General features: G+C 43.7%; 1 protein-coding gene across 5 annotated transcripts in view; it reads right to left on the bottom strand.

Annotated features, from left to right (window-relative positions):
• Positions 1-3,604: 3,604 nt before the first annotated feature.
• The window catches only part of NCOA5 (nuclear receptor coactivator 5), a 126,210-nt gene continuing 105,302 nt past the window's right edge, over positions 3,605-24,512 (bottom strand). For 3 of the 5 annotated variants that reach the window (XM_038753341.1, XM_038753342.1, XM_038753340.1), the window contains exons 2-10: positions 23,404-23,470; positions 18,903-18,974; positions 15,219-15,304; positions 14,910-15,036; positions 10,953-11,152; positions 9,019-9,294; positions 6,679-6,876; positions 5,593-5,730; positions 3,605-3,956 (exon numbers count right to left, since the gene is read on the bottom strand). In XM_038753341.1, coding sequence (XP_038609269.1) covers positions 3,895-3,956; positions 5,593-5,730; positions 6,679-6,876; positions 9,019-9,294; positions 10,953-11,152; positions 14,910-15,036; positions 15,219-15,304; positions 18,903-18,974; positions 23,404-23,462 — 1,218 coding nt within the window. In that variant the 5' untranslated portion in view covers positions 23,463-23,470 and the 3' untranslated portion in view covers positions 3,605-3,894. Of the gene's footprint in view, positions 3,989-5,592; positions 5,731-6,678; positions 6,877-9,018; positions 9,295-10,952; positions 11,153-14,909; positions 15,037-15,218; positions 15,305-18,902; positions 18,975-23,403; positions 23,471-24,512 lie in introns of all 5 variants that reach the window. The other 2 variants (XM_038753344.1, XM_038753343.1) reach the window with 2 other exon arrangements.

Below are 24,512 nucleotides of genomic sequence, written 5' to 3'. Positions count from 1 at the left end.
CCCAGCTTTTAGCACAGGGCCTGGCATACAATAAATGTTTAACAAATACCATAAAATAAATCCACCAGTCTATGGCCCTCCCCATCCTCAAACCCTCCTTAAAGAGATACCACCCTCCTCCAAGAAGCCTTCCCTGAATAATTCCCAATAGTCATCCATACCACTTGTATATATAACCCCATCCTTAAGACTTGTATGTATACATATATATTCAAATGTACATTCCATTATTTATTCTGCTATTTCATCTCGGCACATTCACACTACTGCCAATTTTAGCCTTGTTCTTCCTCTTGCTTTTCCCGTTTATAGCATTTGTTAAGCTCTTACTATGTGCCAGGCACTAGAGTCCCTGCTCCCTCCATCTCGATCAATCGTATTTATTGAGCACTTGCTGTGTACAGAGCACTGTACTAAGCAATTGGGAAGTACAAATCGGCAACATATAGAGACAGTCCCTACACAACAATGGGCTCAGTCTAGAAGGGGGGTCACAGGCTAACAGAGACTGTGTTTATATAGCAATAAACAGACCATCTCTGCCCATGAGTTTACAGCTTAGATGGTGTAAAAGGACATTAATACAGATATTTGTAAGTAAGATCATTTAAATGTCTCCCCCTCTAGACTGCAAGCTCCTTGTGGGCAGGGAATGTGCATTCTGTTTCCAATGTATTGTCCCCAGGGGGTTAGGACAGTGCTCTGCACTCAGTAGGTGATCAATAAACACCATCGATTAACTGACTGTCTCACTCTAACTCATGTTTATTCCTCTAAGTGCTGGGCAGTTGGCCAAGAGATTCAGTAGTCAAGAGATCTAAAGTGACACAACTGCATCAAAGGTGGCCTTGGCTCAGTTTTACCTTTCAAAGAAATTCATTCATTCATTCATTCAATCGTATTTGAGCACTTACTGTGTGCAGAGCACTGTACTAAGCACTTGAAAAGTACAATTCGGCAACAGATAGAGACAATCGCTACCCAAGAAAGGGTGTTGTGACAGCTATAGCTACTAGGAACTGTCCCCCCCGGCCCCCGCTCAGACTTGAAACCAAACATCAGCCCTGGTTTATATTAATGTGTCTCCCCCTCTAGATTGTAAGGTCACTGTGGGCAGGGAATGTGTCTACCAGTTGTAATGTAGTGCTTACTGCACAGAGTAAGCGCTCAATAAATGACTGATGAGGTAACAGGCACAGAGAAGTGAAATGACTGGCCCAAGGTCACATAGCAGAAGAACGATGGAGCTGGGATTAGAAACCGGGTCCCAGGCCTGTGCTCCTTTCTCTAGGACACACTGCTTCTCTTTCAGATATGGTGCAATAGTAGTTTTCAAGTAGGATGTAATACTGGGAGGCCCTGCTTTACAGGAACTTCAGAATGTTTCCTCAGTTCGCCTTGCTTTGGGTCACAGAGTTTTGGCTCACCGTTCAAAGACTGTTTGGGTATTCTGTACGGTCCCAGCCCAGCCAACTGTGCTGAGGGTCGGGAGACGGACTTGGTTCCAAGGTTTTGTGTTTGGGAGTCTGTCTTGCCATTTGATGTTGAGTAAAGTCTATGCTGGTGGTGATGAAATCACCAACGGGAGAACAGGAAGGGGTAATAAATTCCAGAAGCTGCCAAGTAGTGATGTTCTATGGTTACAGCAAGAGGTTACAGCAACCGTTACCATTTTCATTCATCAAGGAGGTGAGAAATATTCAGAATGCTTTCCCCCCGCCTTTCCCTCAAAGACCAGCTCTCTAAACCCACCTTCCTGGCTGAGGTCTCACCTAAGCATGTTTTAAAGCTAAGCACGACTCCAGGATGGAATACACGACTCACAAATCACTCAGAGTAGCAGAGCTGTAAACAATATAAAGCCGTCACCATCAGGGGCAGGGAAGCATATACTCTAGGGCCTCTATAAAGCCATGAATACAGTCGCTCTTCTTGCTAACCTACAGCTTAAATTTCTGAGGAAAAGAACGTGACAAAAACTTCAAGTTTTATGGCCAGCTTCAGTGAATGAGATGAAATGGATAGTCCAGGGGTGTGGTTTATGACAACCAGGTACAAGGAGCCTTAAATGAAGTTTGAAAAGGGGCGGGGAGGGGGAAGAGGAAGGGAGGGGGGACCAGTTTAAGACCCCCAGATTGACATCCAACTGTCTTGACATTTGATGTTAAGTAGCATATCTAATCGTGGCAATGAAATGGTCCTGCTATGAGAGCCCTGTCTGCTTTTTAACATAGCGTTATGGGCAGGGAACGTATCTACTAATTCTGTTATATTTTACTCTCCTAAACACTTAGTACAGTGTTCTGCGCATAGTAAGTGCTCAATAAATACAACCGATTGAGTGGATCCCAGTCATATTTTCACCTGACTAAATCTGGTTTTGGCCGTAATTTTCATTTAGAAGTCTTTTATTTTATAGCATTGTTAAGCACTTACTATGTGCAAAGCACTGTTCTAAGCGCTGGGGGGATACAAGGTGATCAGGTTGTCCCACGTGGGGCTCAGTCAATCTCCATTTTACAGTTGAGGTAACTGAGGCTCAGAGAAGTGACTTGCCCAAGGGTAATTCAGGCGGAGCCTGAATTTGAACCCATGACCTCTGACTGCAAAGCCCATGCTCTTTCCATTGAGCCATGCTGCTTTTCAGGGTCATGATTTAAACCTACATGCTTTCTTGCCCTCTTGGCTTGGGTTATTAAAATTTTCAGGGTGTTTTGCTCACTGGTTCCTCATGAAGCTTTGCCTCACCCTCGCAAATTCATTTTATCCAGCAGGCAAGTAGGCCCCGCACCCCCCCACACCCCCCCACCCCCCGCCGACTGTGAGCCCACAGTTGGGAGGGACTGTCTCTATATGTTGCCAACTTGTACTTCCCAAGCGCTTAGTACAGTGCTCTGCACACAGTAAGTGCTCAATAAATACGATTGATTGATTGAAGGGCAGACTGTGGCCAGAATTGGGACAAATAGCCAGAAATAACTTGTTTTAGTATTCCCATTTAATCCCAGCTGCCTCTGATGGGCCTTAGAGGTGTGTCTTTGCAGCAAACGATAACCTTTTAATCAGCTTACCTAGACCCCAATAAGCTCTCAACCTTGCTGCTGCCTACCCAGCAATATCAATCTCCATTTATATTGCTTTTAATCACCTTACAATCCACCACTATGACTTTGTGATTACAGGGGTTTGGGGCAGGGAGCACATTTTCGTCCCCACCACAACCTGAATTTCAGGTCTTTACTACGTATAATGCCAATAGACCTTTAAGTTTCCAGCCCATGCAATTGTTTCATAGATGAATAAGACGAGAAAAAGGCATTTAATGTTTTGGAAGTATGCTTACATTAATGGGCATTTCCTACGGAGATATGAGGCCACTGACAATGCAGCTTCATCCGGCCCAAGAAACCTTTAATAAACGAATAAACGAAATAAAGATTTCCACCCTGATCTGTGTGGGGTGTTTTTCTTTTCAGTTTCTTAACTTCTAAATAAAACTTCCAATGTGTTCTTTTTGACCTCCGTATCGAGTTGGACAAATGACAACCCATGCCTTCCCCGCAAAGAGCTGAAACAACCCCCAAAATAAGTTTGAGCACCGAACTGTGTAAAACGAGTAATTTATTGAGTGAGGTGTATAGTTCCCCCGACGTAAAGATCCGATATTACCTACAGTGCTGACCTTCCGCAAATGGCTAGTTTGGAACGGAAAGCCTCCGCAAAATTAAGGGAATGTAAATTAAACACAAACTACGTTAATGGTGAATTTCCTCCTCCGATGCCGAGATGTGGGAGCGGAAGTAGGGTTCCGCCTGGTCTCAGTCCTGTCAGAAGAGGAAGGGTCCATTCCAGCCAGTGTGCAATCCGCTTCCGCCTGGGCCCCGGGACATCTTCTTAGCTCAACAAAGGCTTCAGCTTGACTATCCGTTGGGCTTCCACCGACTGGACAAGAACTGCTATGACAGAGACCGGCCCGCACGATTATTTCCTACCAGATCAAAGGGTGGGGCCAAAGCGGGAGACGTTTTAAGGGAGGTCGAATGGCCAGAATGGGAAGGAGAATCCCGGTCCCCTTCTCAATCGGTGATATTTACTGAGCATTTACTGTGTGCTGCACACCGGACTCGGCACTTGGGAGAGTCTAACACACCAGCATTGGAGTCACGTTCTGTGCCCATAGGAGCTCACAGTCTAGCGGGGCAGACATTAAAATTAACTACGGACATATATGTAAGTGCTGAGGGCGGGGCGAATATCAAGTGTGTCAAGGGTAAGGATTCATGTGGACTGCGGTTAATCCATCAATTGTATTTACTGAGTGCTTACTGCATGCAGAGAACTAATACTGAACTCTTGGGAGAGGGCAATAGAACAGAAGCGGTAGACACGTTCCCTATACAAGATGATTTTTAGAGGGAGTTCAGTTCAGTTCTCCCAGAATCCTGCAGATGTTGCTGTATCCCCACCACAAAAGAATTGGACTGCTGGCTCTTGGAGGGAGGGAAGGAGCTGCTCATGACGCCTGCCAGGGCACTACTCCACACAGATGTTTTACTCTGGGCTTCCAACAGAGGAAGCCAACGGCTCCAAACCAGCAGAGCCGCTCAGGATCAAACCGACCCCTGCTTTTGGTTTTGGTTTTTTGAATGTAATTGTCAAGCGCTAACTATGCCCCACGTACTGTACTAAGCGCTGGGGTATATATAAGCTAATGAAGTTGGACAGAGTCCATATTCCAGATGGAGCTCACAGGCTTAATCCCCATTTTACAGATTACTGAGATTACATTTTATTGAGGCACAGACAAGTCAAGCGACTCACCCGAGGTCACACAGCAGACAAGTGGTTGAGCTGGGATGAAAACCCAGGTACTTCTGATGCTAAGGTTCAGGTTCTTTCCACTAGGCCACACTGTTTACGCTGAGGGGTAAGAGGCCTTCCCTAATTAACCCCTCATTTCCCCTACCCACTCTCTCCTCTGTGTTATCTAAGCATTTGGCTGGGTACCCTTTTTATGGTATTTATTAAGCATTTCCTGTGTGTTAAACTCTGGGGGAGATACAAGTTAATCAGGGCTCCTGTGAGTCCCTGGCTCACACTCTAAGCAGGATAGAGAACAGAACTGAGGAAACCGAGGCACAGAAACGGTAAGCCAATTGGCAGAGCGGGATTAAAACCCTGGTCCTCTGACCCGCAGGCCCGTGGTCTTTCCACTAGGCCACACTGCTTCCCACACTGCTATCCCTAAAATCCTTTGCTACTCCTCAAGTAAGCCCTACAGCATTTAGGTGCATATCCCTATACTCTCCTGTTTCTCATAGCTGGAATTTTATTCTAACATTGGTCTCCCCTTCTAGACTATAAACTCCTCGTGAGCAGGGCTCGAGTCTACCCACTCTATTGTAGGGTGCTTTCCCAAGTGCTTAGGACACTGGTACACGGTAAGTGCTCACTGAACAGCACTGACGGATTGCCCGACTGAAGTGACCAGACAAAACTGGGCGACCTGCAGAGCTGGAAAATAAATGCCCTCATCCCTCAGAGTCACGTTGTGGTGCCAAGGCATTAGTTGCCATTCTCAGCAGAACTCACCTGGTGCTGGCAAAAGGCCAGGCTTCTCCCCAAGCAGGGACCGCTTGGCAGGCGGGTGAGGAGGACATCCGAGGAGGCTGGGTCTTTTAGCAGGTGTAGCCAGAAAGAGAGGCGGCTTACCCTTTCGGCCACACGATCCTGCAAGGGGGACAAAAGACAGAAATTCACCAATGAACTTCAGCCACCTGCAAAAAGACACTGAACTGATGCTGACAAGGTGATCCGGGAGCCCAAAACCCCTAAAAAAACCTGCACTTCGTACTTGCGCTTGAGCTCTCAAGTACAGTGCTCTGCACATAGTAAGCACTCGATAAATACCATTTATTGACTGCATTATTTATTGCATCAAACTAGACCTTAGCCTGTGGAAAGGTCCCAGAGAAATCAATCCCCAAGGATTGAGATTGCAGAAAGTGTGCTCTTACGCCAGCAAATCATCTGCACTGTGGGCAGGGAATGTGACTGTAGGCTTGTCTCTAGAATGTCGGCTCATTATAGGCATGGAACATATCTGCTAATTCTATTGCACTGGGCTCTCCCAAGCGCCTAGCACAGTGCTCTGTACATAATAAGTGCTCAATACCATTGTTTGGTTGATTGATTTGCTGTTTTCTGAAAACCCTTCGCTCCATACCTCAGTCGGCATATGGATAAGCAATTACCTTTCTCCTGCCCAACGAAATTTCTAATTTTAAGAGGGTCGAAGGTTACATTAAAATCTTGAGATTTCAGTCCAATGTGGTCTTTCCCTCTAACTGGGTCATCAGGCTAATTATGTAATTGAACAGATCAAGTGGGTCAACGGAAGCAGCGTGGCCTGCTGAAAAGAACACAGGCCGGGGAGTCAGAGGCCCTGGGTTCCAATCCCGGCTCTGCCACTTTTCTGCTGTGTGACCCTGGGCAAGTCGATTCACTTCTCTGTGCCTCAGTTACCTCATCTCTAAAATGGGGACTAAGTCAGTGAGCCCCCACATGGCATGGGAACTGTGTCCAACCTGATGAGCTTGTATCTACGCAGCGCTTAGTACAATGTTTGGCACACAGTAAGTGCTTAACAAATACCATACTCAAAAAGGAGAGACTCACCTGAAGGCAGGAGTAAGCTTCCGAGTGACCCATCGACCAAAAGAGAAGGCTTAGCTGGAGCTAAGGGAGATGGACCCGCAAGTGGGGTCCTGACAGGCGTGGGAAGAAGAGATGAAGTGGGGTTGGCAAGACTTGATGGTGGGATCTTATGAGCTTGGAACAAGGCAGTCTTGATGGGATCTGACTTTTCAGAAGACCCTGGGTTCAAAGAAAACAAAAATACTGAGGTCAGCCTGAAGAAATGATCCCAATCTCATAAAGGCTCAGGATCAATTGCCATCCCTATTGGGATGCTTCCCGGATTGATGGGTCGAAAGGATCTCATTCTGAAAGAGTTTGGGGAGGTCCCACATTTACTGACTGGAATCTTGAAAAGTAGGAATCCTGAAAATTACTCCCTCTCCCATTTTTGAACCACCCAGCCTCCTTTCCCCAGGCCCCCTGACATTAGATTGAATGGAATCACCAGACATTTCTCTTCACCGGGCATTATTCATTAACTGCCCCAAGTAGCTATGTCCAACCGCTTCTAAAACAACATTCTCCAAGCTAGGGTAACAGCCTCCACCTGCTCTCATTGGGTGGTATTTGTTCAACTGCGGTAATCGTGAAGTGGTTACTATGTGCCAGGCCCTATAGTATGTGCTGGGGTAGGTACAAGCTAGGCTGGAAACATTCTCTGTCTCACATGGGTGCTCTCTTTCTCTACCAAGCCAGACACCTGCAACAAGTTCCTGAATGAGTGAGGGACTCGTCCTCATCTTCCTTCCCACCCTCGGCCTGGGGCTGGCTCTCTCTCCATGACATAGTGGATAGAGTACCAGCCTGGTAATCATAAGGTCATGCATTCTAGTCCAGGCTCTGCCACTTATATATATATATTTGTTCATTTCTCAGTATAGTATATTTTTTTAATGGCATTTATTAAGCACTTACTATGTGCAAAGCACTGTTCTGAGCGCTGGGGAATTTACAAGGTGATCAGGTTGTCCCACGGGGGGCTCACAGTCTTCATCCCCATTTTACAGACGAGGGAACTGAGGCCCAGAGAAGTGAAGTGACTTGCCCAAAGTCACACAGCTGACAAGTGGCGGAGCCAGGATTTGAACCCATGACCTCTGACTCCAAACCCCGGGCTCTTTCCACTGAGCCATGCTGCTTTGTTCATTTCACTCAGTATAGTGCTCTGTACCCAGTAAGTGCTCAATAAAAACGATTGAATGAATGAATGGATAATTAGGGAGGTTCCCATACAGTCTCTGCTCCTGGTCCCCCAAAGCCTTCTGGGGCCGCCTCCGCTGCGCTGCCCAAGGCCCCGCGCTTCCCCAATTGTATGGAAGGTGCAGGAACTCCAGAGGGACGAGGGTGCAGATAACTCCCCTGGGCCATAAGAGTGGAAGGGGAAGCAGTAGAAGGGGGCGGCAGCAGAGCCATAATCATGGGGGAGCAAGGGGGGCGATTAGCAGTCAGGGAGGTGGCCAGAAAGGACAGACTTCTGAGGGGCCAATCTCTGACCCTGGGCTTCTCCGGGCCATCCCAGAAGGGATGAGGAAGGATTAGAGGAGAGGGTGGCCTGGACCACAGCCAAGAGAAAGAACTGAGAGATCGGTGGGGGTGGTTGGAGAGGCAGAAGGGACACGGAAAAAGGGACACATCATTGCACCAGAGGACCACCTTGGTCGAAGGAGCCCCAGACTTTTGCTTTGGAAAAACACTGATCTATGATGTTTCTCTCCATAGGCTCATAAGACAAACTACTATAAAGAGGTCGGCCACCCCAGGTGACTCCTGTATTCCCCTCACGCACGGAGTCAGAAGGACCTGGGTTCTAATCCCGGCTACACTTCTCTACACTACATTTCTCTTGGTCTCCGTTAACTCATCTGTAAATTGGGGCTTAAGACTGTGAGCCCCATGTGGGCCATGGACTGCGTCTAATGTGATTAGTTTATATCTACCCCAGCAATTAAAATACTGCCCGGCACATAGTAAACTCTAAATTACTATATATCTATAGACATTAGACTTATATATAGACACATAAACTAATATAAATACATATTTGTTGACAGACAAGTAAAGAGGATATCCAATTGTCAAACACCATTCTCTACTGGCTTAAATCTTTCACGGTTCATATCCACCTGGAATAAGGACACAAAGGATACTTCCATACTAAGCATTTCACATTGCAGGAGGATTTTTGGTTTGCTTCAATATCTTCTAATCTTTTTAAACAGTTTTGTCCTTTTACACAAATTTTAGATAGAGATTATCCTGGTTTCTCTCTCTCGTTTTAATAATTGGAGAGGGGTGGAGAGGAATAAAAAAAATGAATACCTTCCAATTCATCATTCCTTCTCTTCACATAGTTGCTGATTAAGTTCAACTCCTCCCAAGACAGGTGTTTTCCCTCACTTAGCAGGAAAAGGAGATGTCTAATGCCCAGAGGCACACTGTAACTCTCACTGAGTTCCCGTTCTAGGTAGTCATCCACCAGATCAGCTGCTTTTTGTGAAATTTCTGCACATTCCTGCTTTTCACGCTCAGCTAAAATTTTCCCAAATGCTTTGGCTACCAGGGTCAATGCATCTTCCAGGGGCATGTGGCGACGTACTGTGGAGGAAAGAGACGCTTTTTTTAAATCAATCTCAGGTTGAGACATTTTCTTTAATACATTTACAAGAAGGCACCCACCTAAAAAGACACAGCAAGCCCAACCAAGAAATCACGTAATAATTAGAAGGTTTTCAGATTTAAGTGCATAAAGGATTGTCCGTTGAAGTGACTCTGTGGGTCACTCACATGTTTAAGGTGCAAAATCAAATATTGGGTTCTAATGTTGGCTCTACCAGTTTTCTGCAGTGTGACCAAGGGCAAGTCATTTAACTTCTCTGGGCCTCAGTTCCTTCATCTGTAAAATAGGAATTAGGACTGCGCCCCATATAGGGCATGGACTGTGTCCAACCTGATTAGCTTCTACATATCCCCCGCTTGGTACAGTGCCTGAGGCACATAACAGATATCATAAAGTAAAATAAAAAAGAAGTAGCATGCCTCAGTGGAAAGAGCACGGGCTTTGGAGTCAGAGGTCATGGGTTCAAACCCTGGCTCCGCCAACTGTCAGCTGTATGACTTTGGGCAAGTCACTTAGCTTCTCTGTCCCTCAGTTCCCTCATCTGTAAAATGGGGATTAAGACTGTGAGCACCCTGAGGGACAACCTGATCACCTTGTAACTTCCCCAGCTCTTAGAACAGTGCTTTGCACACAGTAAGTGCTTAATACCATTATTATTAAAAAACATTGACCATTAGTGCAAAATTCTGATTTCACATCTGTACTCCCCCCTTTTAGACTGTGAGCCCACTGTTGGGTAGGGACTGTCTCTATATGTTGCCAATTTGTACTTCCCAAGCGCTTAGTACAGTGCTCTGCACAAAGTAAGCGCTCAATAAATACGATTGATGATAATGATGATCTGTATGCCCACCTTCACACCCTGATGCCTGAAATATGAAACTAAACAGGATAAGGGTAGACGAAATGAATTCTTACTCTCAGAACAGTCTTAACCTGATAAAATGAGCATAAGTATGACACTCCTTCCAAAAGAGCCTTTGCAATTTTATGGACTGAAGCGCTTTATATTTGTTAGAAATGGGAGACCTGAAGTCCACGTTTTAGAAAAGGTCAAGAAAAACTGAAAATCCAGGCAACGACAGGAGCTTCATTTGGATCCACCAGTAGGGGCATATAGCAAGACGTGTGTGTTTCAAACTAGTGTATCTTCCTAATGTGAGTGTTGTACGGAGTCATGCAATTTAGCCCTCACCCCTAGCCCAGTCTGGAATCCTCTGAGAGGCGTGAGGGGAATGTATGTATGTGGGGTTTGTAGCAAACAACCTCATCTGCAGGGTGAATCTCCCAAGAGGCACCACCATCCTTAAGGAGGAAAAACAACTGCTTCCCAGATATTGACCTTTCTCTCACAGCCTGGATGGAGTCACAGTACACTGCAGTGGGGCTAGGGTCAGCACAATCCTGGTCTTTGCCCTGGCTTCTCCCAGGCCCAGTCTCCCCAAATCCCTGGCACAGAGAGGACGGGAGTGGACAACTGGGGTGGTGGGTGGCCTAAGTTGTCATCATTCTGGCTGTGCTTCCCCAGGACCAACCTCTCTGCCCCACTATGCGCACGGGAATTGTGAACAAGTGCAGAGGGATGGGGTAGTACCGTGAGCTCTCAGTAGACATTTCTAGATGAGGCTGGACTTACTTGTAATGGACCCTTGAAGCATAATTACGGTGCAAGAGGAAAGTGTTACATTGGACTGTTCAACAAGAATACAAAATGGGGAACCATCATTTTTAACTTCTTGGAGTGCACGCGTGAGACCCGACTCAGAGGAAAGGTATATCATTTCCACCACAAGGCCATGATCCTGCAACCGATAGCCTATGGCTGTTGAATAGTCCCTTAAAAGAAAAACAAAAAGACTGGTTACTAACAAAACAAAACAAAAACAATGGGTTCGTTGCTGTCAAACCATCTTTTTTTGGGCGCGGGGGGGGGGATGGGCAGGAAGCAAGGAGACATAGTCACCTATAAGTGAGCATGCTTCCCAGAACTGGTGGGGGCCTCTCACCAGACTAGGTTGGATGAGGGAAAAGACAATTAATTTAAGGCTGTAATTCCAGCCTAAGGGAATTACAGATAAGAGGGATTGAGTGAGAATCCTTACAATACAGAGTAGGTAGAATGTTAACAAAATGTGAATTTCAGTGAGCTATAGATTAATTTAGCACTTTCTTGTGTAAGAACATAGAGGATGCTTGAACAGACTTGTGAGATCATCATCCCTTTAAAAAAAAATTTCCCTGACATTGCTGCACCCATTTGATATAGCTGATATGGAGAAATCAAGTTTTCAGTTTCTTTCAAATAGATCAAGGAGTTAAAGACCATTAAGTTACTATGATATAAATGCAACCTGTTCCTCAAAGATGGGACTGTGTTGTGAATAAGGAGTGCCTAAAGACTGTGATGCAATTAGTAAGGATGACCCCACACTACAAGCAAAAATTAGGGTAAATCCCGCTCCGCCCTGAGTCCCCCCATTTCCAGCAGCTTTCCTGCCGCCCTGCAGCCTGAACTCACTACTCCCCACCTGTCTGGCCAATCCCCTCTCTCTCCACACTTCAGGATTTTCTTATCATTAGCCATAGTTAACAGTTGGTACAGCGGTAGCCAGTGCCATTGCCCTTCTCCATCCACCTTGTGGTGCCACCCCACCACCCCAAAGTCATGGGAAAGGGGGCAGGAACGGGGACTGGGTGGGGAGAGATAGTGGCAGTAGACGTGAGGGGACAACCACACCAGCCCAGCTCCTTCCCCCTGCTTCCTGAAGGCCGTCTCTCCGATTTTCGGGACTTTGACCGCATCAGAAGCAGCGTGGCTCAGTGGAAAGAGCCCAGGCTTTGGAGCCAGAGGTCAGGGGTTCAAATCCCGGCTCTGCCAATTGTCAGCTGTGGGCAAGTCACTTCATTTCTCTGGGCCTCAGTTCCCTCATCCGTAAAAGTGAAGATTGAGCCCCCGTGGGACAACCTGATCATCTTGTAACTTCCCCAGCGCTTAGAACAGTGCTCTGCACATAGTAAGTGCTTAATAAATGCCATTATTATTATTATTATTATTATATCAGGGAGGCAGGGCTACAGATGGAGGGTGGAGAAGCAGCCCTCATAGCTATCACTTTGGTTTGTTTAAGACAGAAGGAAAACAAACAAACAAAAAATACCCTGGCACATGGGAGGGGAGGGAGGATAACTCGAGACACCCAGTGGGGTGGGGAAGGAATGAATTTACCTCAGCAAATGGACGTAAAGTCAAGGCGGGACAAAAGGGTGCTGAGAAAGGGAGCAGATTGTGCAAGGCGTATCCCCAGGTTGCGTGGAGCGTGGGTGACTAAGAAACCCGAGGTACGCCTGTTTTCTTGTCCTCTACCAAAAACAAAAGATGAATTCTAAACCTGCAATTTTTATTTGCTATAGAAATTAAAACCTACTTTTGTCTGCTACAGATTCTGCAATTTTGGTAGTTAAATATCCAAAAAGCAATTCATTTGAAAAAGAAACATAAACGCTACGCTATTTATGGGCACCAACTGTGTCTACCAAGTCTGTTGTACTGTACTCTCCCAAGTGCTTAGTGACAGTGCTCTGCCCACAGTAAGTGCTCAATATGGCTGATGGATTATAGCGTAGAGTTGACCGGGCCTCTCAGAATGAATTTACATCCACTCAATAGCTCTGAAAATTAACTAGGACACCTTAGGAAATGCATTTTATTTCTACTGCCACTCTAAGTGCTTTTGTAAGTGAATTTAAACAGCTAAGATTGCCCATCAATTTCTACCGGCAGCCAACTGCAGACTGACAGAGGACTTCCTCAACTGGGAATGAAGAGCTCATCTCGCACGGCATCTTAATCCGTGGCAAGAAGCCAGAATAGAAAAACACTAGGCAATGCCTCGATAACATCTCAAGTGCAAGTCTTAAAAAACCACTCCAGGCAGAGGGAAAAGAGGAGTTGTCGTCAATACACAACCTGGCACTAGAATTAAACGCCAACAGGCTTGGGGCTTAAGATGTGTGAAGGAGAGAAAAATAGTGGCCATGTCTCCCGCCAGTGACTCCTGCAGGTGCTGGCCTGAAAGAAACGAAGTGGGGCTATAAGCCAGACCTCCCAGTCTTAAATTAATCTGATTTTAGGGACATAGTATGAATCAAACATAGGCTGTTTCTTGGCCATGGTCAATCTAGCTCTGTTTAGTGCTTTGGGCTGACCACTAAGGGCATACCCAAAGATCTTCCAGTTATTGTGAAATTCACTGCAGTGTCTGCATCCCCCTCTAGACTGTAAGCTCTTTGTGGGCAGGTAACGTGCATCCTTTGCGCTGTGCTCTCCCAAAGGCGTAGTCCAGTGCTTTCCACACAGTAAGCACTCAAATACCATTGACTGATTTTTTGTTCACAGGAAAAACGACACTACTCGAGGGAAACTTTTGAATATCTCTGAACTGAGGAAATGTTAAATCCAGGGCCCACTTTTTGTGTTTTTTTGGTGCCGCCCGCACTGTAGGGCAGTGGGAGGAGGTGGTCACAGTGAATTTCTTCAATCGTAATTATTGAACCCTTACGATGTGCAAAGCACTATTTTAAGTGCTTAAGTACTAAGTGAATGCCTGGTACAGATCACTCTCTCAAATTCTCCATGGTGAAAAACTATCAGGTTTCAGAAATGTCCTGCACCTCAAGACATTGTCTCTGAGAATCGATCTATCCAAATCAATCAATGGTATTAATGGAGCACTTACTGTGTGCAGAGCACTGAACTAAGTGACTGGGAGAGTGTAAGCTCATTATGGGCAGTGAACTTATCTGCTAATTCTATGGTATTGGCTCTTAGTTCAGTGCTCTGCACAAAGTAAGCACTCAATAAATACCATTGTTTGATTCATTACAGATTCATTCTAATTGATTCATTAGAGAAGCAGCGTGGCTCAGTGGAAAGAGCACAGGCTTTGGAGGCAGAGGTCATGAGTTCAAATCCCTGCTCTGCCATTGTTAGCTGTGTGACTTTGGGCAAGTCACTTCACTTCTCTGGGCCTGTCACCTCATCAGTAAAATGAGGATTAAGACTGTGAGCCCCCTGTGGGACAACCTGGTCACCTTGTAACCTCCCCAGCGCTTAGAACAGTGCTTTGCACATAGTAAGCGCTTAATAAATGCCATCATTATTATTATTATTATTATTATTATTATTATTGCAACATAACAGAGTTGGTAGACATGTTCCCTGTCCACAATGGCCTCACAATCTAGAGTTTACAATATAAGGTTTCATTAAATCCAATAACTTTAAGGAGCTGCTGTTTTCTGTTTAAGAAAAAAGTGCAGAAAAAAAATTGAGCCATCCACCCATTCTCACAAGATGCAGGAACTTAAGAGGGAAGGACTAGAATTTCAAAATGATTTAAAATAAACAAATAAAAAACCTGACATTTTTCTACAAGACCCCAGAATGTGTATCTTTAGCACATCTCTAAATGTCTCTAAGACACTATCTCAACACTGTTTTGGGGGAAATCTTAGCAGTTATGGCATTTGAAATGCAAATGGTGCTACCGGTTTCTGTAGCACGTCACATTTGATGCCCACCAAATCACCCTACCTCTGTTCTTTGCTGACAGAAACAATGGTACAGTCAGATGGCCTTTCTTTAACACATTCTTGACGAATCTGCTGGAAAAACTGTTGGAAGAGCAGTTCTCTTCGGTCATCCCCACTGTGGTCATCACCTAAAAGGTAATTAGCCCCACTGAGAAAGTCAATGCTGACAGAAAAGAGCCTCTCAAACCCGCCTCCCCTCAAAATTGCTGATGGAGGATAAGGCCTTCGGAGACATGGGGCAGAAGTAGAAAAACAGGAAGGCAAAAATAGAGCTGAAATCTTGAAAATAGGATAAGGTAGACCTTCTTACCTTTCTGGGAATACTGGTATCGCTCACAGTTTTCTTTCTTTGCTGTCGCATAATCATACTGTTTATGATTCACTGATTCTTTAATGCTAAGGGGGGCAGAAAACAGACCACATAAATTGGAGATATAGAAGCAAAATGGTACAGACTGTTGGGTGGACTTGTAGGACAACATTTCTAATAGCTCTACAATTGATTTTAGGCTTCTAAATGAAGGTCAACACCTGTAGGAGGAGAAGGATGAGGGGGCGGAGGAATAACAGGACTGAATAAGCACTTTTTATGTGCAGAGCACTGTACTAAGCTTTGGGAGAGAATACACAGGTGGTCCCTGCCCCTCAGGGGAATTCACAACCTAGAAGAAAACAAAGGTTAATACCCTTCAATCTTCTGAGTCCCTCTACCTCCTATCCACCCTCGATTTCATGGTACTCAGTCGCAAACATACTGCAGCCAAACAAACAAAAAACCAGTGCCAACCAATATGAACCAATTCAGTACACAAAGTTATGAATTTAAGTAGGTGTAACTGTAAAAATTTTCAGGAAAATGGGAGCATTTATACTGAATAACGTGAAATCCCTTTGTATGAACTCGTGTCCTACGACAGGAAAGATGAAGAAACCTAGAAGAGTGTCACTAGAAAACAAAGGGGAACCTGACCACTGAAGGTCTTATCTGAGAATGAATTCAGAATAAATATGGATCTGTCGACTGTGCTCCAGGCTACTGAGCACTAGAAAGCTCCTATGGGCAAGCCATTTTCTCTCTCTCTAAAAGCAGGGTAGAAAATACACAGCTGCCTGAAAATCTATTGTCTATTTAAAGTGTTGGCAACTTAGAAAAAATGGGAGGAGTGATAAAGCCTTTTGATTCAGTTCCTGTGGTTATTAACAGATCTACATACTCCCTGAAATTTTAAGGATTTCAGCAAGTAGGCAAGAGAAGCAGCATGGCCTAGTGGATAAAATACAGGCCTAGAAATCAGAAGGACATGGGTTCTGATCCCAGCTCTGCCATTTGTCTGCTGTGGGACCATGGGCAAGTCACTTTACTTCTCTGTGCCTCAGTTACCTCATCTGTAAAATGTAAAACGTCAAGCCCCAAGTAGGACATGGACTGTATCCAACCTGATCTACCCCAGTGCTTAGTACAGTGCCTGGCACATAGTAAGCACTTAGATACCATTGAAAAAAAGACTCAAGAAGAGGAAAAAGAAATAGCAAGAAACATGGCATCTAATAAGGGATGGACCCGTGAGACCTCATTTCCCAGATTCTGGCACAGACAATTTATGGATATACAAGTTCTGCCATTGGAAATTTGGCCAAATTTTTGAAAACTGCTCAAGTTGATTGAAATAGCCCAATTTCGAATGAAGGGGTTGAGGTCTGGGAGGAGTCAGAAGATGACAAAATTAAATCTGTCTGATCTTAAATACACTGAAATCTGCGAGGGAGAGGAAGTGCCCACTTAGAAGTGAAAACCAGTAAGGCCTAGTTAAAAGGGCACCCAACCTGAGTGTGAGGACCTAGGTTCTACTACGGGCTCCACCACTTGCCTGCTGCGTGACCTTGGATAAGTCACTTGACTTCTCAGTGCCTCGGGTATCTTCATCTTTAAAACGGGGATGAAAACTGTAAGCCCCCCAAGGGACATGGACTGTATTCAACCTGATTATTTTTATCTAACCCAGCGTTTATTACAGTGGCTGGCACAGTACATGCTTAATGCATATTATTTTATTTAAAAAAAAAGGAGTGGAAAGGTTCTGGGACAAACTGGGCAGTTTGAGACAAAATAATATTCCAGATGGTCTGCTCTGACCAATTTAGTGCCCCCCAAAATGAAGTCAGTAGCTGCTTTTCCAGAGAAAAATGTCTTAGAAGCCCCTAAAATGAACAAGGAGTTGCAGAACCAATTTCTCTAAGCCTTTTCCCCTTCTTGTTTGCTTCCCTTTCCCTGAAATGGTATGGGTGGGAGAATTCCCTCAGGTGAACAGATTGGTTGAACTAAAGTTAATCCAGGCTTCAGGCTCTTGCTAGTGAGATTCTGGAAGCAAACCGAACATGGCTTTGATGTAATCAAGAAGGTAGCCTAGGTTTGACTGAATTGTTACTGGAGAGATGTTAACTCCCTAACTTGACACTTGTACAGTCAGGGAAAGCATTTTACAGTTGTGAATTATTTATCTATCCAACACAGATTCTCATTCTTAATTCAAGAACAAGAGTAGCACTGTCAAGGTTTAGCGAACAAACCAAATCAAACTTGGTTCAGGAAATTCTACTAGTAGCAAAAATAGAGTGATGTACTCCTAGATAAACATCTCTGCCACTTGCCAAAGGTCAATTATTCTTTCAGCAGTTTATAAAGAATTATTGTTTATTGGTGGAAAGGCAGGGGGTGACATATTTAGGTAAAATTCAGCTTTCTAAATGCTTCAACCTATTGTCCGTTGACTGAATTATATTAAGCAAATTGAAATTGTTTACCAGGACATTGTTATAAATTTATCCATCTGCCACATAATTAATTTACAAAACAATGCCCCTGGAATCTTTTCCAATATCCAAAAAACAGATCTATGTACCATAGTGTCCAAGAAAACACACACACACAATATATATTAGTATGGTATTCGTTAAACACTTATATGTCAGGCACTATACTAACCACTGGGGTAAACACAAGATAATCAGGTTCGACACAGTCTATGTTCCATATGGTGCTCGGTCATAATCCCCATTTTACAGATGAGGTAACTGAGGCACAAAATGACTTGCCCAAGGCTGCACAGTACACAAGCGAGGACTGCCAGGCCTGTGCTCTATATTTATTACTTCAAATTCATTCTCCTTAAAGCATAATGTAAGCTCAACCTAATAGATGAGGCCAACTTTTCCTCTTAATCTATTCTAAAAATGATATAATCATTTGCTTACCATATCCTTACTCCTAGGAAGACTAACATCTTGTTACCATTATCATTTGATTTGAGCTACCTTCTGAAGCTGTCCACACAAGTACTGTCAGCTCCTTGATGCAGCTGTTACTGTCTTGCTGAAACTCATGCTAAATAATAACTGTGACACTGGTTAAGCCCTTACTTTGTGACAACTAAGCACCAGGGTAGATACATGATAATCAAGTTGGGTTCAAGCCCTACCTAATGTAAGGCTCATGGTCAAAGATGGAGACCAGATATTTAATCCCCACTTTACAGATGAGGAAACTGAGGCCCAGAGAAGTGAAGTGACTTGCCCAAAAATCACACAGCAGAGCCAGGATTAGAAGCCAGGTTATCCCAGACTCCCAGACCCGGGATCTTTCCACTAGGCCATTAAGGAAAAATTGTGTTGTAGCACTTATGCTCTGACCAACACCACATGTAAGTGCTCAACGCTTTGACTAATACCACACGTAAGTGGCTCAACGCTTTGACTAACACCACACGTAAGTGGCTCAACTGTTTCTACTGACCCTGCCACATTCTATCCAGAAAGACGCTCGCTGTCGGGTGAACATTCCCTAATTTTCCAAGTGTTCTAGTCAAAACATGAATTGATATCTCGCATTATAGCAGAACTCAGTGCGCTTATTCTGATGAAAACTTAAACCTACTCATTAAGAACACATTTGAATTTCCAAAGACATTAGCAAAGAAGTTACAAAAATGAAAGTTACCTATTTGTGACTTCACATTCCTTCAAATCTTGTGGATAAAAAATCACCGGATATGATTTATAAACTGGAGTGCTAAAAAAAATAACAGACTCAGCATTATGGATGGAAAGCCACCACTTGCATTTTAACCCCTCAAAAGATAGATCTTCAGCTTCTGTTCACTCTAAGTCTATCGAGGTTAATCTAAACATCAAAAATCTATAAGTATAGACATTAGAAAGATAATATAGTTTCAGTCAAAGGGTTCATACATTTTATATTCATTCTTACATCAGTAGCTTTTAAGTAGTTTAATAAGATTTAGAATAGGAGGACCATATTTGCCAGATGAAAACATTTCAAAATTTTCCATTCCCCAAATAAAAAAAACCCTTTTGATTTCACCTAGCTGGCTGAGCTAATCACACACATGATTATTTCACACAAATATTATCTGGTGGATAGAAATGAGAGTTAGTAGTGAAAGGCTGCTTTAAGCTCAACCAACACCACTGCTTTTAGAGGGACAACTCTTTGCTGCAAAACAAATCTGATGCCACCTCATGAAGTGCTATGACTCCTTCAGAACACCAATTAAATGTGACATTATTCATGAGTACCCAAGCATTATTTGCACACTGTAATAGATCACGTCCGTAAGCAGTTAAAAAAAAAGGCTGTAATGATTTCACTGACACAGACAATTACCCTACCTCACTACAAAAGCTGTTAAAAATTATTTCCAACTTTTCTAAAACAATAGCCCAATTACAGAACTCTGTGTACCGCACAGGAGATCCACTTCAACAGTTTCCGTATATCAGAAGCTTGAATTGCAAAAAAATGAGACCTAAAACTCAAACCCTAAAATGGTATTTGAAAGAGAAAAGGGGCAATAGACATTCCTTTCCTTCCCTGACTTTGAGTTGAGAGGGTTAAAAGAGATTTTGGATAGCACATTACTTCTCCAAAAAGGATCAGAAGCACAGATGCTTCACTCAAGCCTTTGCTTGATTCTGTTGGCCAAGTTTGAAGGCCACAAGAAGGAAATAAGCAGATGGCTCAATGTGAAGGAGTCAAAAGGAAGTTGCATTTGCCTTATACGGTTACCCAGAGGCTACGCTGGAAGTTGCCAAGAAAGTCAGCCTGCTCCACGGAGAGAAACAGCAGGAGACTTGGAAGCCAGCAGACCAACAGAAGAACGGAAGCCTCCAGACACCACCATTTGGCAGGAGAATAAAATGTCTAGCCACCCCAAGAGACATCAAGCTTCACCTGAAACCCCTCCCCTTCCCTGGCCCTGGACCAGTTACATCTACAAGTTCTCTAGCCACCTTCAGAGCCAGTGGCCCTAAACTCATCTGGGGGAAAATCATCATCATCATCAATCGTATTTATTGAGCGCTTACTACGTGCAGAGCACTGTACTAAGTGCTTGGGAAGTACAAATTGGCAACATATATCGAAACTCGAAAATCGAAACTCCTAGTGCCATGAACGGCACGCCACATTTGAAAACAGTTCATCACAGTAGTCAGTTCCCTTCCCTAGACCCAATTAAATGGGACTGAAAACAAAAAGTTCCCCGGGCCTCTTTTTTTTCCCTTTAATGGTATTTGTTAAATGCTTACTATATATCCCACACATTCTATTAAGCGCTGGAATAGGTACAGGATAATTAGGTTGGATAATCCATGTCCCACACTGTTATTGTGATATTTGTCAAGCATCTTCTAGACTGTGAGCCTGCTATTCTAGACTGTGAGCCCGCCATTGGGTAGGGACCGTCTGTATATGTTGCCAACTTGTACTTCCCAAGCGCTTAGTACAGTGCTCTGCACACAGTAAGCGCTCAATAAATATGATTGAATGAATGAATTTACTATGTGCCAGGCACCAGGGTACACAATAATAGGGTTAGACGTGGTTCCTGTCCCACATGGGGCTCACAGTCTAAGCCATTTTACAGATGGGGAAACTGAGGTACAGAAAAGTGAAATAACTCACCCAAGGTCACACAGCAGACAAGTGGCAGAGCCGGGATTAGAACCCAGGTCCTACTGACTCCCAGGCCCGTGGTCTATCCACCAGGCCATGACGCCTCCCTCAAAATTCTTAGTTTTCTGGACAAATGAGAGCAAATGAATACTCCCCACCCCTCACCCCAGGAGTGACATTCTCAAAAGCAAAATTTCTGAAGTCTGAAGAGCTGTCAACTGACTCTAGCTGCCTGGGAGCTTGCAACATGGCATCTGTTCTGATGCTTCCCTATGAAGACAGTGCCTGATGGTAGGTAGGTTGGTTTAAAAAAAAAAATCCTGGTTTTAAAACGTTTCACCCCTGGGATTCCCAGTGAGAATGTAACGTACTGGCTAATAAGAAGAGGTAACAAATGTAATTCTAAGAAAAAAGAAGTCATTCTTCATTTAAAGTCCCTGTGGCAAGGCAAGCCAGATGCATCTCTGGACTTGTGTTTATGGAAGGGCAATTTCCTAAAGCAGGTTCCCAATTTTTATTCCTCCAGACGTTACCCCCAAATTCAAAATCCCCCTTAGTCCAGTTATGGCCCACTCGCCTGTAATGTGAGGACTGCGTTCTTGTGACATCCTGTATTAGAGGAAAAACTTGCACCTGGGCACTCACCTGTTCTGACACCAAGGGCACCTGCCCAAGCAATTCCGACTAAAATGCCATGCGCCACACCAAAGGCTCACATTGAGGGAAGAACATGTCCTCATCCCCTAATCACGTTTGAGCCGGAATGTGCACCGAAAACACACACTCTACCAGAACACGGGCCCTTTAAATCAACTTAAGATTAAAAATCTTGGGGAAATTCAAAAAAGACCCTTCACTCCCATATTGCCTATGAACATAGGTCCGTACCCTTTGTGGGACAGAGACAGTGTCCAACCTGATTAGCCTGTATCTACCCCAGTACTTAGTACAGTGCTTGGCATATAGTAAGCGTTTAACAAGTACCTTAAAAAAAATTAAAAAAAACAGGAGTCTTTTTTTTCTGAGCCATGCCTACAAGTTAAACCCATTTAATCTGATTCTTTGGTAAAATGCTTCATCTCTACAGAGACTAAAAAAAGTGCTTTTAAGCTGTAGCCTTGAAGAATTTAAGGGCAACCTCTTTCAGGTTCCTAATTAGGGGGCCCTGAGGGTCCCCAAGATGAGCTATTAGCTTGACGTACCAGATCCTTTAAATCATTCTAGTAATATTAGGGTAGTGCCTACCTCTTTTTGTTTCATTTACTGAGCTTATTCTCGGAATCAACACAGACTGAAAAAATTGTATATAAAAAAAAATCTATGGTACTGGAATTCCCATCGGGAAGAAAAAAGTGTAATTTAAGGTTTCTGAACAAAATACATTTCAGTAACACAATCTGTGGAACCTGAATGTTGATAAGGACTTTTTGAAGTTCAATTACTTCTCTAGACGTCACATATCAAAACCAGGATGCTTGGAGAGCTTTTTAAACAGCTGCCAAGGAATCCCGATTTTGCGTTTAACCCATTCTTGCTTCTTGGGCATTTAATGAGAATATTAATGAAAGATCTTCCCTTTATCTAAGTAGCCATGGCCCTGTTCTTTCCTTTGCTGAAAATGGGAACTAAAATACAACGAACATTAATGATCCTCTAATGCCTTTTTCCTCCCAACTGGCATCTACAACGTAGCACACAACAGCTAACTCTGAGCAAATGTTCTCAGAATTGTACCAGTAACTTGTGCCTCTTCAAGGAAACTGAGGTTTACTAACTTTCTAATCCCAACACTATATTTCCTCAGAATGTAACTCTAAAATGGCATGCAGTTCATTGTCTCTGATGCTTTTAACCAAACTGAACTGCTATGAGACCCAAGTGTTTCCTTGAACTAGTGGAAGAAAATATGGATAAAGGAACTTAAGTATAAATTACAGCAAGGGGCAAATAGTTAAAATATTGACCCTCCTTTGGGACATGGAACTGATCTCTCTCACAGAGGGACACTGGAGCTTTAGTCAAACTGGTTACACCACCTGAATTACACCAGCAAAACTCCTGTGACCCTATATAAAACCCAACCACTTGCTGGGCTGAGGAACTCCTGTAGAGGTTAAGCTCATAAACTTCAATTTTGTCAAGATTTATTCTGCAGTTAATTCCCGTCCTGTTGACACAGAGACCTGGCTTATCCATTTAAAAAAATGTAACTACTGTAAGTGATGTATGGCTCAGGCTGAATATTTCCCTTTAGGCTCTCACAAGTTCTGTCGAGTTAAATTCATTTTACAGGCATTTTTGAATGCTCTTTTTGATGGAAACAAGCAAAAATGAAATCTGGACAAACCTCTGAATTAGATTTTGATATCACCAACATTTTCAGTTAATTTCAATGTTTCCAAGGAAGATCTTTCATTCATTTATATTTATTGAGCACTTACTGTGTGCACAATACTGTATTAAGTGCTTGGGAGAGTACAATACTAATGAAATACAATTAGCATAAATACTTCTTTGACTTCACCTCTTATCCAAAGCGTGTCTCTGACCTTGGACGCTGGTAACCTTGACCCACGAAGACATTTTCAGGTCTAGAAAGACAGGATTAGGTTACTTTTCAACTCGATTTAGGATCAGAAAATATTCTACGTTCCAATTTATTGCTACTAATCTGGTAATCCCAGTTCTCCTTCCCTCTCCAGGGTCTCTGGTCAAACCTCGATTACTAAAGGGGGCGGGTAAATGCAGGGGAACTGGATTGCTGAAGTTCATTTTAGTTCTCCCAAGCAAGACTGTGCTCCTCCCTACCACAGGCAATAACCATTTACAAGAACCCTTCTCTAGTCTGTCTTCTTTTGTCACTGCCAACACATCTGTATATACCTGTGTATATGTATACGTTTGTACATACTTATTACTCTATTTATTTATTTATTTTACTTGTACATATCTATTCTATTTATTTTATTAGTATGTTTGGTTTTGTTCTCTGTCTCCCCCTTTTAGACTGTGAGTCCACTGTTGGGTAGGGACTGTCTCTATATGTTGCCAACTTGTACTTCCCAAGCGCTTAGTACAGTGCTCTGCACACAGTAAGCACTCAATAAATACGATTGATTGATTGATTTGACTCCCAAGCCCATGCTCTATCCACTAGGCCTCGTTGTTTCCTCTTACAATAATAATAATGTTGGTATTTAACTGCTTACTATGTACTAAGCACTGTTCTAAGCACTGGGGTAGATACAAGGTAATCAGGTTGTTCCACGTGGGGCTCAGTCTTCATCCTCATTTTACAGATGAGGGAACTGAGGCCCAGAGAAGTGAAGTGACTTGTCCAAAGTCACACAGCTGATAAGTAGCGGAGCAGGATTAGAACTCATGACCTCTGACTCCCAAGCCCGGGCTCTTTCCACTGAGCCACGCTGCTTCTCTAAATGCTTGCCTAAAATGTCGTTCTGCTCAAATCTTTCCCCTATTAAAAACCTCCCATCACGGCCTTTTCCCTCTCCTTTCTTATTCATTTGCCCTCTTCAATCCATCAGTGGTGTTTACTGAGTGCTTACAGAGTGCCCAGCACTGTACTAAATACTTGCAAAGTACAATACAATAGAGCTAGTAGGTGAGAACGAT

Source organism: Tachyglossus aculeatus, chromosome 11 (assembly GCF_015852505.1).
Source record: "Tachyglossus aculeatus isolate mTacAcu1 chromosome 11, mTacAcu1.pri, whole genome shotgun sequence".
NCBI lineage: Eukaryota > Metazoa > Chordata > Mammalia > Monotremata > Tachyglossidae > Tachyglossus > Tachyglossus aculeatus.
The sequence above is the reverse complement of the archived record's forward strand: the minus strand, read 5'-3'. Positions and strand labels throughout refer to the sequence as shown.